This window comes from Rhyacophila brunnea, unplaced genomic scaffold (assembly GCF_057557595.1).
Source record: "Rhyacophila brunnea isolate RB1 unplaced genomic scaffold, BYU_Rbru_1.0 scaffold_9, whole genome shotgun sequence".
Classification (NCBI taxonomy): Eukaryota; Metazoa; Arthropoda; class Insecta; order Trichoptera; family Rhyacophilidae; genus Rhyacophila; species Rhyacophila brunnea.
In genome coordinates, this window is record NW_028233361.1 from 5,225,943 (window position 1) to 5,242,236 (window position 16,294).

The 16,294-nt window shown below is 32.7% G+C and overlaps 2 protein-coding genes across 7 annotated transcripts in view; one reads left to right on the top strand and one right to left on the bottom strand.

The window, feature by feature from the left end:
* Positions 1-16,294, top strand: part of Pka-R1 (protein kinase, cAMP-dependent, regulatory subunit type 1) — a 285,462-nt gene that overhangs the window by 51,668 nt on the left and 217,500 nt on the right. Inside the window, exon 1 of one of the 6 annotated variants that reach the window (XM_085959473.1) lies at positions 3,851-4,285. The exons of the other annotated variants lie outside the window; for them this stretch is intronic. Coding sequence (XP_085815599.1) covers positions 4,271-4,285 — 15 coding nt within the window. The 5' untranslated portion in view covers positions 3,851-4,270. Of the gene's footprint in view, positions 1-3,850; positions 4,286-16,294 lie in introns of those variants that run through there. 6 annotated transcript variants of the gene reach the window in all.
* On the bottom strand, positions 8,730-13,385 carry LOC147063186 (uncharacterized). The gene is made up of 2 exons (XM_085959475.1): positions 13,229-13,385; positions 8,730-10,081 (listed from the first exon to the last, which is right to left on the bottom strand). The coding sequence occupies exons 1-2, from the start codon at positions 13,374-13,376 to the stop codon at positions 9,129-9,131; spliced, it is 1,101 nt and encodes a 366-aa protein (XP_085815601.1). The 5' UTR covers positions 13,377-13,385; the 3' UTR covers positions 8,730-9,128.

The following is a 16,294-nucleotide window of genomic DNA, read 5'->3' on the forward strand; positions in this document are numbered from 1 at the left end:
TCGTAAAAATATTTACTATACTAACGAATTCTCAGTAGTGCAATGTTGCAATCCGTACTGTAATTATAATGATTGTACAATAACTGTGATCCGCGTACTATGTATGATAGTTAGCAGTGGCGAAGGGTGGAGGTAGACTGTTAAGATTCGTCATAAAAAGTGCACGTTAAACTTTTTTAGTCATACGTAGTGGTTTTTATTTAACTAAGACCACAACTTTCAGATAGTGTTAATTAAAAAAAAATCAATTAAACCCTGCCTAAACCAAACCATAATAGTTTTGGTATATTTTGGGCGATACGACAAAATTGTGCATACTTTTTCATTAATATTTTTCTTTGGATTAAGAATAAATATTATACTACACATTAGTCTTGGTATATTTATGCCTAAACTGCCTAAATCAAACTATAAAAAACATTATTATATCTATAAAATATTCAAAGTTAAGTATGAATTAATGGCATAATTTTAGATATTTTATAGATAGACGAGTATTTTTTGCCAATTATCTATTATTATATAGTAATATATACTACTACTTGGTTTTCGCAGAGTTTAATTGAATTTTAAAAACTAACCAACACCATCTGTAAATTATTGTAGTCTTATTTCAATGAAAACAAATGACGACTGACAAAGCTTAGTGCGCACCATTTATGGCGGATCTTAACAGCCTACCTCCACCCTTCGCCACTGATAGTATATAACTACAGTGTCTATGCCAAAATTTTACATTGACAGGTTTTACTTATGTGAAAATACCATTTTTAAATCTGTTAATAAAATGTTATTCACATGAGAGAAACAAACCCCCTCCAGAATCTAAAGTGATTATTTTCGATTGGCAGGTTGGAGACTTAAAAAAAGATCTCGAAACTGACTCTGAATGGGGAAAAAAATCAATTGACCACCCAGAATATAAAAAAAAGTTGTCGTCAAAAGGCTGGTAAAATCGGTAATGTACTAGCTTGTAAGTTTGTAAAACACTTCATTCTACAGTTAAATAAAAACCCTGAAAATCCATCACGAAAACATCTCAGACGGAAAACCACCTTTCTATTTTATTCATCCGTAGAAGTGTATTGCTTTCTAAGTACGCATTTCTTAAATTTAAAATTATTTAAAACCTTCGTTATGCATATCACTTAATTAAAATATATTACATACTTAACATACATTTATAAACTATTATAAAATTAACCCTAATTTAATGGCAAACCATTAAAACCCGACTTACGTGTTCAATAGTAATATTATGTAAGTAGCAGTGGATTTTATTCGTCCTTCATAACAACTTCAGACGTTTTATGTTAATTTTACCATACATATTTTCAGTATTCATTAAATAAATGCCGTAATAATTAATAGGCACTGAACGCAATAATAATGGCGTAATTATTCCGAGCCATGTAAATAGTTACCACGGCGGACCGCTAGGCGTGCTATTTGATCCCCCCCCCCCCATGACCGCAAAGGAAAAGTGTGGCGCATGACGTAGAAAGAAAACTCAAGGTTTAGGTCACACCAGCGATTCGTGCAATTTTTTTTAACATCTCTAGCACTACTCCTTTACTGTCCCACTGCGCAGCGGTACACATAAATAACACGCGGCAACTTGTCCCACACTTACAAAGTTTTTCAAACTGGGATTATTTACTGATTTTTTGAAGGCAAAGCTTTTTAAATATTTATTGATACATATTCATCTAATCTTCTAATGGACATTGTAATATACTTTTACTTATTATCACCAATTTCCATCATCAGCCTGAATCTATCCACTGCAATATGATAGCTTCTCATACCTGATTAAATTTCTCTCGGTCTTACACGATGCGTTCTCACATTCTTCCACATAATAACTATTTCGTTGATCCAGCGGTCTCTATGTCTACATTTCGAATGTTTTCTACCACTTGGATCATGGACGGTTAGATTGTCCGTTCAAGCTATCCGACCCATTCGAGCTATCCGACCCATATCGAGTGTCCGACCCATTTGAAGTTTTTAGCGAATTCCCTATTACATCGCATACCATTATTTGTTTTCTTTTCCAATAATTTTGTTTTCTGTCCTTTCGCATTATGCCCAGCCTGCACCCATCTTTACTATGCTGTGGTAATCTGTTTTTGGGTTTATCTTTAACGTTTTAAGCACTCTGGAAGCTCACTTTTGAAAGCATTATGACGGTCAAAATCCCGCCAGCCCAGCGAACAATAATTTCATCTATATATTTATCTATTCACTATTGACAATTGCCACTAATATTATTTCAGATATATGTACCTAGTTTTTCACCTGTTAAGCGCCGGCTAGACACTCACAAGCTTACCTGCGCAAACCGGTTTGTATCGGGAAGCCCGTGTGTATGGACAGAAACACTGTAGCTCGCGCAAACCGAAAAGTGTTCCGTATTTTTTGCACACACTATACCGCGCAGGCAAGTCGCTGCCGTCTAGCCGGCGCATTAGATTTGATTGCCATTGATGTGGATCCATTTTCGGATACATATATGTATATTATATATATATATATATCAAAATGTGTATTATTTTATTTAAGATTGATCAGCTACCCAATATTTTAAAATGTTACATTTCTAAAATGCTTGTAACTTCAAAAATACACGTGTCGGAAAAATCTTTAATAAGTGGGATGCAAACCCATACATATCGCATGCCGGGCGAGCGCCGACTAGTTAAGCTACCAAATGGTGCATTACTTTTTTAAACAACGAAACATTTTAACAAATTTTCAAATTCTCTGAATAGTGGCAACCTTATTTTGTATTTTTAGCACTGTTTATTCCTTCCTCGACATATGCGATATATATATTATGTCACTTGAATACCACTTTGTTCAAGATTTTAAAAGAAAAAATATTTGTTCGAACCATTTCGGTACATTCTAATAATCTATTAGAGGGAATTGTAATAGAGGTTATATATTTTGTAAATTAATCCAATCAGTTTGGAACTTTGATTATATTACGTATAATATTATGTGAGGTGGTTTTAAATTATTTGCAGTAGACAATTCGAATGGGTTTGGTTTCATCAAATCAAAAAAAAACTCGGGTTCTTAAAACAAAAATATAGGTACCTACATACACCTACTTACTTATTGATAGATACAATTTTTCAAGATATACGTATCTTATGGAGCATATGCACACAACAATTTATAGGTGTTTAACCCTATTAGTAAAACACTTTTATAAAACATTACCTAAGGGGATAGTAACGAATATATTTTTTGGAGTAACTGATATCATCATGACTCATGAGTGAGTGATCAATGATGAAAAAAGATAGAATATAATATTTAAATACGACCTAAAAAACAACGGAACCTCAAACCTCATTTTTGAGCGCTTTCGGTTATCAAAATTCCGAATCAAGAGTTCCTGTTTTAAAACAATCCAGGGGTTCGGTTCCGGTTCCATTTCCTGTTCTGGATAGAAGCGTCAAATTTGAATTGATTTCTTATGCATATTTTCTAATTATTTATGGGATTCTTGTTTTCGTTTCAAGAATTTATTATTTGATAAGTAAATTAAGTAATAAAATGCGGTAGGTCGCTATCGAAGACACACGTAGTGCGTACGTAGAAAACTCAAACTTTGGAAAGCTGTTTTCCATGCGGTACGCGTCGAAAATCTTCTGCCTTCTCTCTCGGACGCTATTGTGTCCCGGTGTGTGCATCTCGCTCCGGCGTGACGTCATTGAGGCAGAGAGACGATGGGTGGTCTCGCAAGCTTCACAGAGGGCGGTTTGGGGTGGTATTCGCCCCCACGTTGCTGGTATCGCGGCACCCGCGCCCTGCGGCCCATTCAGTATCCCGGCTTATCCGCGCATGGGAGCACGTTCCGCGCAAACCTCGGCGCCATTGGCGAATTTATTTTGAAAATAACAATATACATCCTTCGATGCGTCCGATTGTAATAAGTAAATGATAACAATCATTTTTTTTCGACATGAGTTCGGTTACGTAAACTAGAATTTCGGACCTGTTGGACACGAAGTGTATTTATTATTAATCAATAACAAATTATTAGTACGATTTGAATCTGAAACAGTATCAACATATTCAGAGATTTTTCATACTATTGTTTATCTTTATGAACTATAGACAAATATGAGTGTTATTATTTTTTTTACTTAAGCAGAATTGACATTCAGTTTTGAAATACCATAATTATAATATAAAACAAACTTTTATAAACTGACGGGAAGTTAGTGTACTTGACACATTTGTTTCTCACACGATGTTGATTATAAGGGTAAGTTTAAAACTTTTTTTTTATATTGGTAATCGACGTTTTAATTTATGCGGTTTTTTTCTAAAATTATATTTCAGTGTAATATCTAGTTATTAATATAGGTACGTAGTGATAAACTCGGCAGTTATATCCAATGAAATTCATTCGTTTTTACTTTAAATACATCTAATGTTAGAGTTAGACTCTAATGCAATAATAACAACCATTCATTTATATTGGTCAATGGTATTTTACATTTAGTAAACGTTTAAAATAATACTCTTAAAATGATCTTTTAGAGACAGACAATCACAGTAATTAGTATCGAATATGGATATACATAATATGTAGATTTGAACTGAGTTGGATTCGAAGACACATAATTTTCTCAAACAATTATCTACCCATCCAACAGTCCTACTTTAAATAATTCTTAATAACCACGTAATATAGGATGTTCATTTCCTGTCAAGAAATGGCTACCATTTTTACAATCTAAATCAAAGCAATGAGTTATATACGACATCACGAGCAATCACGATTTTAATTATAATGTCCATTCACTTATTTTTATTATAACAATAAACATTTTTATTGATAACTGAATAATATATAAAAATAATACGTTGATGGAATTTAAATTCTAATTGATTTTGAGTTTTGTACTATTCCATTCGAGTAATTTTGTGACCCGGGTTTCGCCTTTCTACATCTTCAGGTACTGTGCGCACGCATTATAACTTATAATAATTATATACTATAATGTGAATACATTCAGCAGGTAAACACATTAAAAGATCATTACTCATATACAATGGAACTAGGATAGGTAACGTGCTGGGAATTCAATGAAATTACCTAATGAGAAATTAATATTTACTACAGGTTTTTACAAACACTTTAAATATTCAAAATATTAAAAAAAAGTACCTACCTTAGCCTAGTAAAGTAGTTAGTACTTAGTTTAGTAAAGTACCTACCTTAGCCTATATTTATGTAATAAGGTTTTAACCAGCTTTTCTTATATTAAATTGATATATAAACTTTAATTAACTTTACAGTATTCGTTGTATTCGAGATCACGAGCAATATTGGTCTTAAAGCCTCCTTAGTCTGTCTATACATATTGTATTTTTCCGTACAGTAGAAGACAAAGGAGATCCCATCCATCTGCATAGATATAAAAAATTATGTATTTCCCATCGCTGACTCTGTCAATTCGAATAGGAAACCACTGTATAACAGTATAACTCATACTTTCCCCTTTTTTCCTTCCTCCCTCAGACCCACGACGAAGGGCCATGATCTATTCGTTAATAGGTATACAAAATCGATGACGATATAAAAGCCCGTTTGGCCTTGGTGCCTCATATTTTACCTATAAATAGGTAATATAATAGATATTCGTTGACGGTGTGTATTTGCCTTTCGTGGGTGCGCATAGTACCTGTAGATGCCTAAAAACGAATCCCGGGTAGCAAAAAAATACTGAAATGGAATAGTACAAAGCTCAAAAGAGCTTAAGATCGGTATTATTATTTTTATTTAAAATATGTACATAATTCTAGATTCTGTATTGTTATTAATTGCTGGCAAAAGATATTGCAATATCGTTTAAAAATAAATAAACACATATTATGTAACGTTTCAATAAAATGCTATTATTTTTGGTTGAATTGTAAACTCTTTCACAAACGCGTCTATATACATAGATCGTTGGGAACTGATTTAAATATTGAAACCACCATGTAGCCACATCTTTGAACCCACTTACCATACCTACCCAATAAGAATAATTTAATTTTAAATTAATTAATATTAAGTATTTACCCGAATTGGAATATTTCATTTATTATTACTTACGATTATTTTTTCTCGTAGATGTACGGCAACATAAATCTTTGGCTATCATGTTTTTTTACAATCGATCCGTAGGTACGTAACTTGACGAAATGTTACGTGTTTGAGATAATGTACTTCGATTCAAATGTTTGTTGACGCTGTATTCTTTTTCATGAGTTTATGTATATAAATACGATCAAGTAATACTTATACGTCACCGATTCAGTTTGTATACTGTAGTCTCTATGTCTTTTAGAGATCTTTATTTTTGTCAACTTATACGCGGTGTAAATGTGAACTCTTGCTTGTATTACCCTGTTAACTATATAAGAAAATATCTTGAGTTTTAGTAACTAACTCACCATTCGCAATGGCGATGGGGGTCAATTATTTGTAACATTGTTTAACCGAATCGCTTCGGACATTGATATATTTCATTTGCGTGAGGTGAGTTAAGGTGGACGTTGTTTTATAAAATCTTACGGCAGGGTCTGTTTTCATTGTGTTGTTATATATTTTTCTTACGCTGTTTATATTTTAAATTTTGTTTTTATTTATACGTATGTGTAATCTTTTCTATATATCAATACTCTAGTTATATAGAGAAATAACTAACATTTCAAGGTTTTGAGTTAATAATGCCATTAGATGTAGAAAACTCTTATCTTTATAATGCAAAAATAAGTCAAAAATATTTTCAATGAGTTTCAATTCGATTACTATACAGGATTGTCTGAATCATTTTTTTGTTAAACTATAAAATATCATTGTGCATTGCTAAATTCAAAATTTCTTTCAAATATCAAGGCTGTAAATTTGAAATGAGAATTTGTGTCTAAAATTTCAAACAACATTATCTAAGAACAAGGTATTTTGAGTTGTTTACTTATTGAACTATTGTATCGATATCATTTTTAAATATTTGTTATGTCACTTTGTTGACCTCTTGAATTTATAATTTGTAGTGTTCCCTTTATATAAAAAATCAAATTGAATTAAAAAAAAAAGTAATTGGTAGAAAAACATTTTTATTAAAATAGAAAAATTTTCATTTGATTTGATGAAAAACAAAACATAGAAAATGCCATCTAACAATTCCTCTGTCTACAATAGTTTAAGCGTAGAACTTTAAGGTATCTCAACGTAATATATTATTATTCTAAAATCTATAAAGAAAATACATTAAAAAATACATTTCGAACATTTATATACTAACTTATATAAAATACAATATTATAAATTCTAATCTTAGTATAGTCTTTTCAATCACTTATAGTTAATTTTTACAATATAATATTCAAAAAATAAATAAGATAACATTATCACATTTATGTTTTGGGTACTTATCAGGTATTCACGATAATAAAACTAATGGTATGCTTTAAAAACAACACTAAAACGGACTCTATTCTCGTACCTAGTTCGGCCAACATACATCAATCCGTAAACAAAAAAATGTATTTATATAAACGACCATTTTCGCGTCCGTCGTGAATGGGGAACATGTGGCCATGCTGGAGGGCTTCATACGAAGTATCGAAGCGTGGTCTCATGGAATGTTGTATAGATTAAAGCGCGCAAATTTGTACTATGAAGACTGTCCAAATTACATTTAATTTGATAACATTGTTTACATGTGCGGTGTCTCAAAATAATGATTGTGTATGAGCACTTGTGTAGTGCCAAGATTTATAAACCATTGTATAATTTGTTTGCCGGCATACTAGATACCCATATATTATTGGTTTGAACTAGGCTTCACAAGAAATGTGGGTTGTTGTAGTCCTACTGTTGGCTAAAACAAACAAGTCACTTATTTCTTTCTATGCCTGCTCCATTAGCGAATTAGTCTGACGGAAAACAATTATGCAATACTTCTAATACTCTAAGTTATCACCTGGAGTTGTAACCGTTTTTTTAGGGCTGACAGTTTGTAAATATTCTCTGACGCTTCGGTAATTATTTAAATATTTAATGGCTCTTCTGTAAACTGATTAAGTATATTTTTGACACACTTCGATAAAAATGTCAGTAGCCGTTGGCAAACAAGACAGGTTATACTTGACACGGCGTTCACAACTAACAGGTCGTGTAAAACCCATCGACTTATGCCAGGACATACATTTATATATACTCTTTAATAATATATACACGTTAGCAGAATAGGTTAAAACATAAACGCGAATTTTCAATAACCCTTGTCTCAGTATGGTAGAGTTCACTATCATCCACATACGAATATGTTTTTTTTCCGAACACGTGAAATCGCGTAATTTGCCGCCGGATTTGCAAAACAACCCTAAGGTTGAATTCATTTTTACCCACATTCATTTGTAGTTAAGTATCTGTTTGTTTATAAAATAATATAATTGGTTTGAGCAGACCCAGAAACTTATAAGCACACTCTTTTACGAGGGTTATTTTATTCTTCACATGATGCGTCAATTTAAAAGTAGAAAATCAATGGTGAAAACGAACGTAGTTATAGGTAATCGCTACTCACAATATTTTCGATACTATTAGTATGCTCCTACGATGAGTTCAATTACTTATATCCTAAAATTTGCACCTCAGTCGCTAAAAAAAATCTAAAATTAACAATAAAATTGTCGTTTCTAATTTCAACAAATTTAATAGTCCCACGTCTTTTTGTATTTCTAAGTAATTATTACACCATGGAATGTAATTGAATGTTTCATTTGCCATATATCTAGGTTTGACCCGGAATAGATTGAAAAAAACTTAAGTTTATTTTTTTCAGCCATTTGCTAAACGACTGTAAGGTTGAAAAGTTTCACACTTATAAGAAAACTTAATATATAAAAAAAATGTTTCGTTTTTTTATTTTTACGTGGTAGGTAATAAACGTCACGTAACGTCTATTCTATAATATTATGCCTCGAAAAAGCACTCCGATCGCCCTTTTTTGGCTCAACTTTTTAATATTATTTTTACACCCTGCAATCTACGTATTTTTAGGGTTTCACATGTAAATTTAAATTAATTGTAATTTGCTTCGAAGCTAAGGTGCACCGCCGATATTTTCCGGTTTCCAAAGCTGATCGGAGAAAAAATCACTGACGATATTCAAGTTGCGGTCATGGTCTTCTTCCAAATACGGTTTCTTCGGCGGACGCTGCTCGTCGCGGTTCGTGAATATCGGCATACAGGTCACGCTGGACGGCAGCACCAATCCTTCCGGAAGGAGACTTCTGGGGTTCAAGGTGACGGAGGACTCCCGCTGTGATTGCACCGCTTGCTTCAACAACCACTCCCCCGCCAATCTGGAGATCTCTGCCCCGCTGTCCACCTTCTTTCTGGCGCTGCTCTCACTCCTGTGGATTATTTCATCGCGAGGTCTCTTCTGAGACGTTGGAAATAGAATATTCATGTAATGTTTTAAGGACCCATTGTTTACTGTCGGCGTTCCAGTGAAGCCGGTCCCGGTGAACGGCCGACTGCACTTGACGCTCGTCTGTAATTTTTGCGTCCCTCTTGTTAATATTACTCTTTTGTCGCTGATGACGTGAATATTTGTGAAAGCCTTCAGACAAACTTCGATATGATCCCAATCGTTTTTATCTGCATCGATAGTTTCGCTTGCATGATTACCGCTCGTTCCATTTGTAATGATGACATCTTGGACAGTAGTATCACCTTCTTTTGTTATTTTACCTTGCTCTATTTCTTTTGTTTTGTCGTCAGCCGTTCTTCTTTCTTCTTCTTGAGTTATGATCGGTACAAAATATCTGAAGCTGGCTTTGTGCTTTCCTTTGGTGAGTAGTTTCTTATCAGTGGTCGAATTGTGGGTTTCTCTTATCTGTATTAGTTTTGATAAATATTTATATTGGCGACTTCGGTCGGTTATTCCCTTGAAGTGCATGCAAATTTTTTGTATCAGCGGGGGTGTGACTCTTTCGGTGCATCTTTGCATGCATTGACACAGTGTCTCGGGTATTATGAAGGACGCTGCGTCTGTAAGAAAAAAATATTATTAGCTTTCTTATTTAAAAGTAGGTATAGTACGAACAGTTTTTATTTATAATTTTAAAATCTATCGGACTATATGTAGCGAAAAAGAAAAACAACTAATTGCGTTGAAAACGACAACTATATAGGAAAATTTTGTTTGGGATTCATTGGAATTGGAATATAGGGAAACTTTAAAAGACAGAAGAAAGTACCTAATGGACTTAATAATCCAATATGTATTTTTTAAATGTTTTAATGGAGCCTGATAGAAAGTATGGTGACATCTGTAATTTCACTTAAAAATCGTTAAAACAATATTTCCTTTTACTAAAACTCTTTAATTTGATGTTTGTTAAAGTATGTGTTTTTTTTCGTTTTAAGGGTATATTATAATATATACCACTAGCGAAGGGTGGAGGTGGGCTGTTAAGATCCGCCATAAATAGTGCACATTACACTTTGTTAGTCATACGCGTTTGTGTTTATAGAACTAAGACTACAATTTACAGATGGTATAGGTTAGTTTTAAAAAAATAATTAAACCTTGCCTAAACCAAACCAGTTTTAGTATATTTTGGGCGATTACGATAAAATTGTGTACACTTTTTCATTCATATTTATCTGGTTTCGTTGGGTTGAGAATACATTACACATATTGTTGTTTCATTTTTTTTTAAATTCATTAAGCCCTGCCTAAACCGAACCATAATAGATACAATATATTATTCTATCTAGGTATAAAATATTCAAAGTTATGCATGATTTAAATGCATTATTTTAGATAGATTAGTATATTTTGACTATTATCTATTATGGCTTGGTTTTCGCAGGGTTTAATTGAATTTTAAAAACTAACCAACTCCGTCTGTAAATTGTAGTCTTATTTAAATGAAAAGAAATAAGCATGACTGACAAAGTTTAGTGTGTACCATTTATGGCGGATCTTAACAGGCAACCGCCAACCTTCGCCACTGATATAATATACTATAAAATATTATAAATCATTCTACATTGACACAATGGGTAGAGAAAGCCTGTGGTGCCAATGTAGAATGTTATACCTAGTTATAACAAGGAGATACAATATTCAAAAATGCACTAATATAAAGAAAAACAATTAGAATCATTTTTGGTCAAGTTTTAATAGCAATAGTAATAATAAGTAAGTTCAAAGTGTACATTTTCAAGGAAATTTTCAGACATTGTGGCTCCTTAGTCATATAAAATCTTAAATAAAAATACATAAATTTCAACTTCAGACATATTATTATGAAAAAGCTTGGCATTACATTTCCCACAATGGGCTTAATATTGAATTTTTTTATTAATCTCAGTATGCCTCCCGTCATATTTTCACTCAATGAAAATCGAGTTATAGGTATGGTATATTATGTAATCTAGATAATTTTTCTTATATCGAAGTTGCATATTCAAAACGACATAAGATACGTTTTGATGACAATAAATTATTATGGGGCATGTGGTTTTCTATTTAAACAATATTGTTGATGGAATACCTAATAACTCTAATATATAGTAAAGACCAGTGGCGAAGGGTGGAGGTAGGCTGTTAAGATTCGCTATAAATAGTGCACACTAAACTTTGTTAGTCATATGTATTTGTTTTTATTGAACTAAGACTACAATTTACAGATGGTATTAGTTAGTTTTTAAAAATCAATTAAGCCCTGCCTAAACGAAACCATAATAGATTTGGTCTAATTTGGGCAATACGACAAAATTGTGTACAATTTTTCATTCATAGTTATTTGTTTTCGTTGGATTAAAACTACATATTACACATATTTTTGGTTCATTTTTTTGATTCATTAAGCCCTGCGTAAACCAAACTCTAATAAATAAAAAATATTATTCTATCTATAAAATACTCAAAGTTATGTATGATTTAATTGCATAATTTTAGATATTTTATAGATAGACATGTATTTTTTGACTAATATCTATTATGGCTTGGTTTCTCAGGGTTTAATTGAATTTTAAAATCTAACCTACACTATCTGTAAATTGTAGTCTTATTTCAATGAAAACAAATATGTATGTCTGAAAAAGTTTAATGTGCACTATTTATGGCGGATCTTAACAGCCTACCTCCACCCTTCGCCACTGGTAAAGACCAAGATACACCGGTTCGTGAACACTAAGCATATATATGCAAACTATTCGAAATTTGTATAAAAAACTGTAAGTATCCGAACATACTCAAACTTTTAATATTATGTCCTCGTATTTCTGTTTTCCTCGGCGAATGGATAATATTATTATGTTGGTCTGAACTAGGCTTCACCAATCATCGTAAAAAAATCGATTTAGGAACCCTAAAGGGCGTAAGGAACATTTTGGCGAAAATTTGTTACTTGTGGGGTAGCATTCGGCACATTCAGCATATCCAAAATTCCCGCCGCTATGAAATAATTACTCATTGACAACTTGTTTTGATAATAGGATTTTAGTGATACAAATATCGATAAAACCAATAAAATTATGTTTTTGTTTTGCTCTTCTGCAAAGTTACAAAATAATGGTGCTTTTTTGTTAACATACCTATTCGAATGTTTATATAAATTATTTTTATTTATTTAGTGTACCTGCAAGTTCGCAAAAGATTATGTTATTACATAATCTAATGCTAGCATGTTTTTTTTTTTTAACAAAAATGAGGTCGGCGAGTAGGTACCTAGATATAGGTAGGTAGGTATTATGAAAAATTGTTACTTTTATTAATATTTATTAGCTATTAGTAAATGGGTACGCAAGTTATTTAAATTTTTTGAAGACGACTGTTTCAGATGTTTTAATCATAAATGATTTAGATGTATTACGTGTCCATTTGTATTATTCACTATTTTCCCCGAATCGTCCAAACCCTAACTAGATAAAGTTGTTTACTTTATGTGGGAACATTGTTGAGAATGAAAAATGTAACAATGTCTAAAAATGACTTTGACAAAGGTTCTAAAACACGCTATGAAATTGTAGAAAATTACACGAAAGATAGTTTCTATTGATTTGGTAATCGCGAATATTATTTTTGATAACTGATCTCCGTGACGTCACAAAAACACTATGTCCCTCCCTAACCTCTCACTCAAATGTCAGTTTGTGAAAACGAATTAATATGATATCACTAACCTGGAATCGATTTGTCTTTCGCTTTCGGTGAGGACTGTGCATTCGTTTCGACCATTAATGAATTGTTTTGCAGCTTTTTTCTCGAATGTCGCTGTTTTGCTGAATTTTCATCGAGCGAATCTGTGCTATCATTATCTGTCGCCGCCATGTTTTTGTTTAATGCTTCGTAAATTGGTCGTAAAGTCCGCTGGCGCCACTCTCTTTGTCAGCTGCCAGCTGATGGTGTTTTCCCGACATCTACCGGGGGCTATTTATACTATGCTGCAACAGACGATAAAACAGGTTATCAGTGTTATCACTACTAAAAAAATTCTACGTACATAGTAACGTACGTGATAACACTGATAACTGATAATATTTCTATACATTATACAATATAAGATTTAATATGTAGGAATGTATATTTTATATTACGTGTTGATATATTTATCAGTAAAAAAAATCAGTACTCAAATATCTACTGAGAAATGCACATGTAAAAATATCTTTTGCAAAAGATTAACTCCCATCATCATTTCTGACACTAAAATCCTCGGTTGCCGTTGACGTCTTCCAAAAACCTTTTCCTTCTCAGACTATCCAGCTCATACGCTTTCTAATTGTTTTGGCCGAGAATCCTTAAATCTCCCGTGGAGCGGTCCAGCCATCTCAGTTTCGGCGGTCGAGGTCTTGTTTTGCCCTCATAGTACAGATTAAAAATATTTTAATACATTTCAATTAAGTAGTTTTCCAAATTACCGTATGTCTGAGAGTCTAGCTAAATCTAAGAAATTGAATCGGTATGTATTCGAATTGGGTATTCGATGTTTATCGTCCTATCATCGTATTATAAAATACGAACATCTTGTTATATTTAAGTGAAAATCGTTTCTTATATATGTACACAATGGTTGATTTTTATTTAGCTACGCTACATCATATTTAAGTAAGCAATTTATGTATATTTACACAATACACGCGAGATTGAGAATTTCGTTTATATCGTAAATATTCTGGTTGTAGGGTTGCATTACCGTGAGATTTTCTTTATCGCTATCTTTACAACCCAAATTCATATTTTTATTAATTTAATTTTTTCTTTACGATAAGAACTGAATTGTAGTCGAAACTATTAGCCATAAACCACCAATGTGTATAATAAATTTAATAAAAAAACGTGAAAAGTTATGCAAGATCATGTTTGCCGCTATCTTCTACATTCTATAATCATGCTACATTTTCATGAATGGGGTATCGAATTTTTAGACGTCAGATACGTTTTAAAAATGGAACGAATTTTTCCCGAATATGCGTCGGAATGGTCTCGTATCAGTCGAATCTCGTGGTATCTCAATTCTCACGCGCGCGACGCACCGGAATTATCATGTGCCGGAAATGTTTTCACGATCAAAATATCCCTACGTTTGTATAATATAAGCTCATCTTTTGAGATAATATTAAAAAAACGGGGGCGTTTCATATTATAAAATGTCTCTTTATCAACTCGACAATCGCATTTTAACGCGGCGTTAAATTATCAGAAAATTATGGCCATTTTTTGTTTGATAAAATAATATATATTAGTAGATGAAGAGCAGATTCTACTGGCATTGCGGACACGACGAGATCACTGTGGAATGTAATTTGTAAATGTGAAGTGTCATTTGAAAATAACGATACCAACACCTAAATTAGTCGCCTGCACTGCCACAATAATTTTTAGTGCACTAACTATCTTCATCAGCCGGGGTAGATCCGCTGCTCAGTCCATAGTTATTCGCTGCCACGTATATCCGCCGAACTTTATAAGTTCGTCCATTCAGCAGTTTTTAGGGCATCCTTACGGTACTTTAATGCTCCTTGGGTACCACTGTATAAATATACTTGTCCAGCGGTTGTCTACTCGCCGAACGATATGTCCGCCTCATTGTTATTTCATCAGCATAGCGACTTTTAATATAGCGTGTACTCTCGTATGGCTTCTTATCCTTTCATTAATGTGCGCATGTACCATTGTCAACGGTGATTTTGCCTATATAATCCCACAGCTGCTTATGTGGCGAATCGCATGATGACAAATCATTTCCTGCTGAGTGTCCCCATTTGTCGGGTTAAAGGGAATAGCTATTCAAGCCAGTCCGACCTTCAGTTGGGCCGATCGGATATTGTGATCTAGCACGAGAGCTAGTTACTTACCATTTAGTAAGGTTGATCGAAATACTATGAGACATTCGTATCAAGCCTTACTCTGCCCTCTTAATACAAATTTGTCTCGTAAAGTGTTGTAATATGATTACCCACTTTTTTTTTTCAAACATATTTAAACACACCAAGTACCTACATTCAATTTAATACTATCGACTGAGGGCATATGGTGGAATTTTAATTTAAAGTATAGTTGATTAAACTTTTTTATTGTTCTATTAGTCATATTATTAATTTAAATAATTCTTATGTAATATAATATATATTTACCTACTTTAGGATCAGGACTGGGTCACCATACTGGGTCGACATTGTCAACATAAATATCGATATTATGTATAGATATACATATCGATAACCTAGTTCTGTATGAAAACAATTCAATTTTTTGCGTTTTTGATGCCATTCAATGGTCGATTCTTTATAATTTAGTAAAAAAACATGTCAACAATTACTAGAATATGTTATAAAATCGAAAAGCCTTTTCTGGAATCATTAATTTAATCTTATATAATATAATTAAACTGTACAATTTCATCAAGTATTGTTAAATTATCATTAAGTTGTATAAAACATAAAAACAAGGTTTTTGTTTGTTTTTTTAATATAAATGTGAATTTGTGATTTTGCATATTGTTTCTGTTTGTTTTGCCGATGACATACTACCGCCGCATACAATAAAACATAATTTATCAACTATTTCTCCTTTATCAAAGTTTAATTTATATGCATTGATTTATATATTGTCTTCTGTGACATTTTTTTTTGTAGCGTTGGTGTGGATTATTCGTCACCTCTCAAAGACAACATTTTACGATCGATGGAACTTCTTACTAATGTTAAATTATTGGGATTGGGCCGTGGGCAGCTGATTGTTACGCA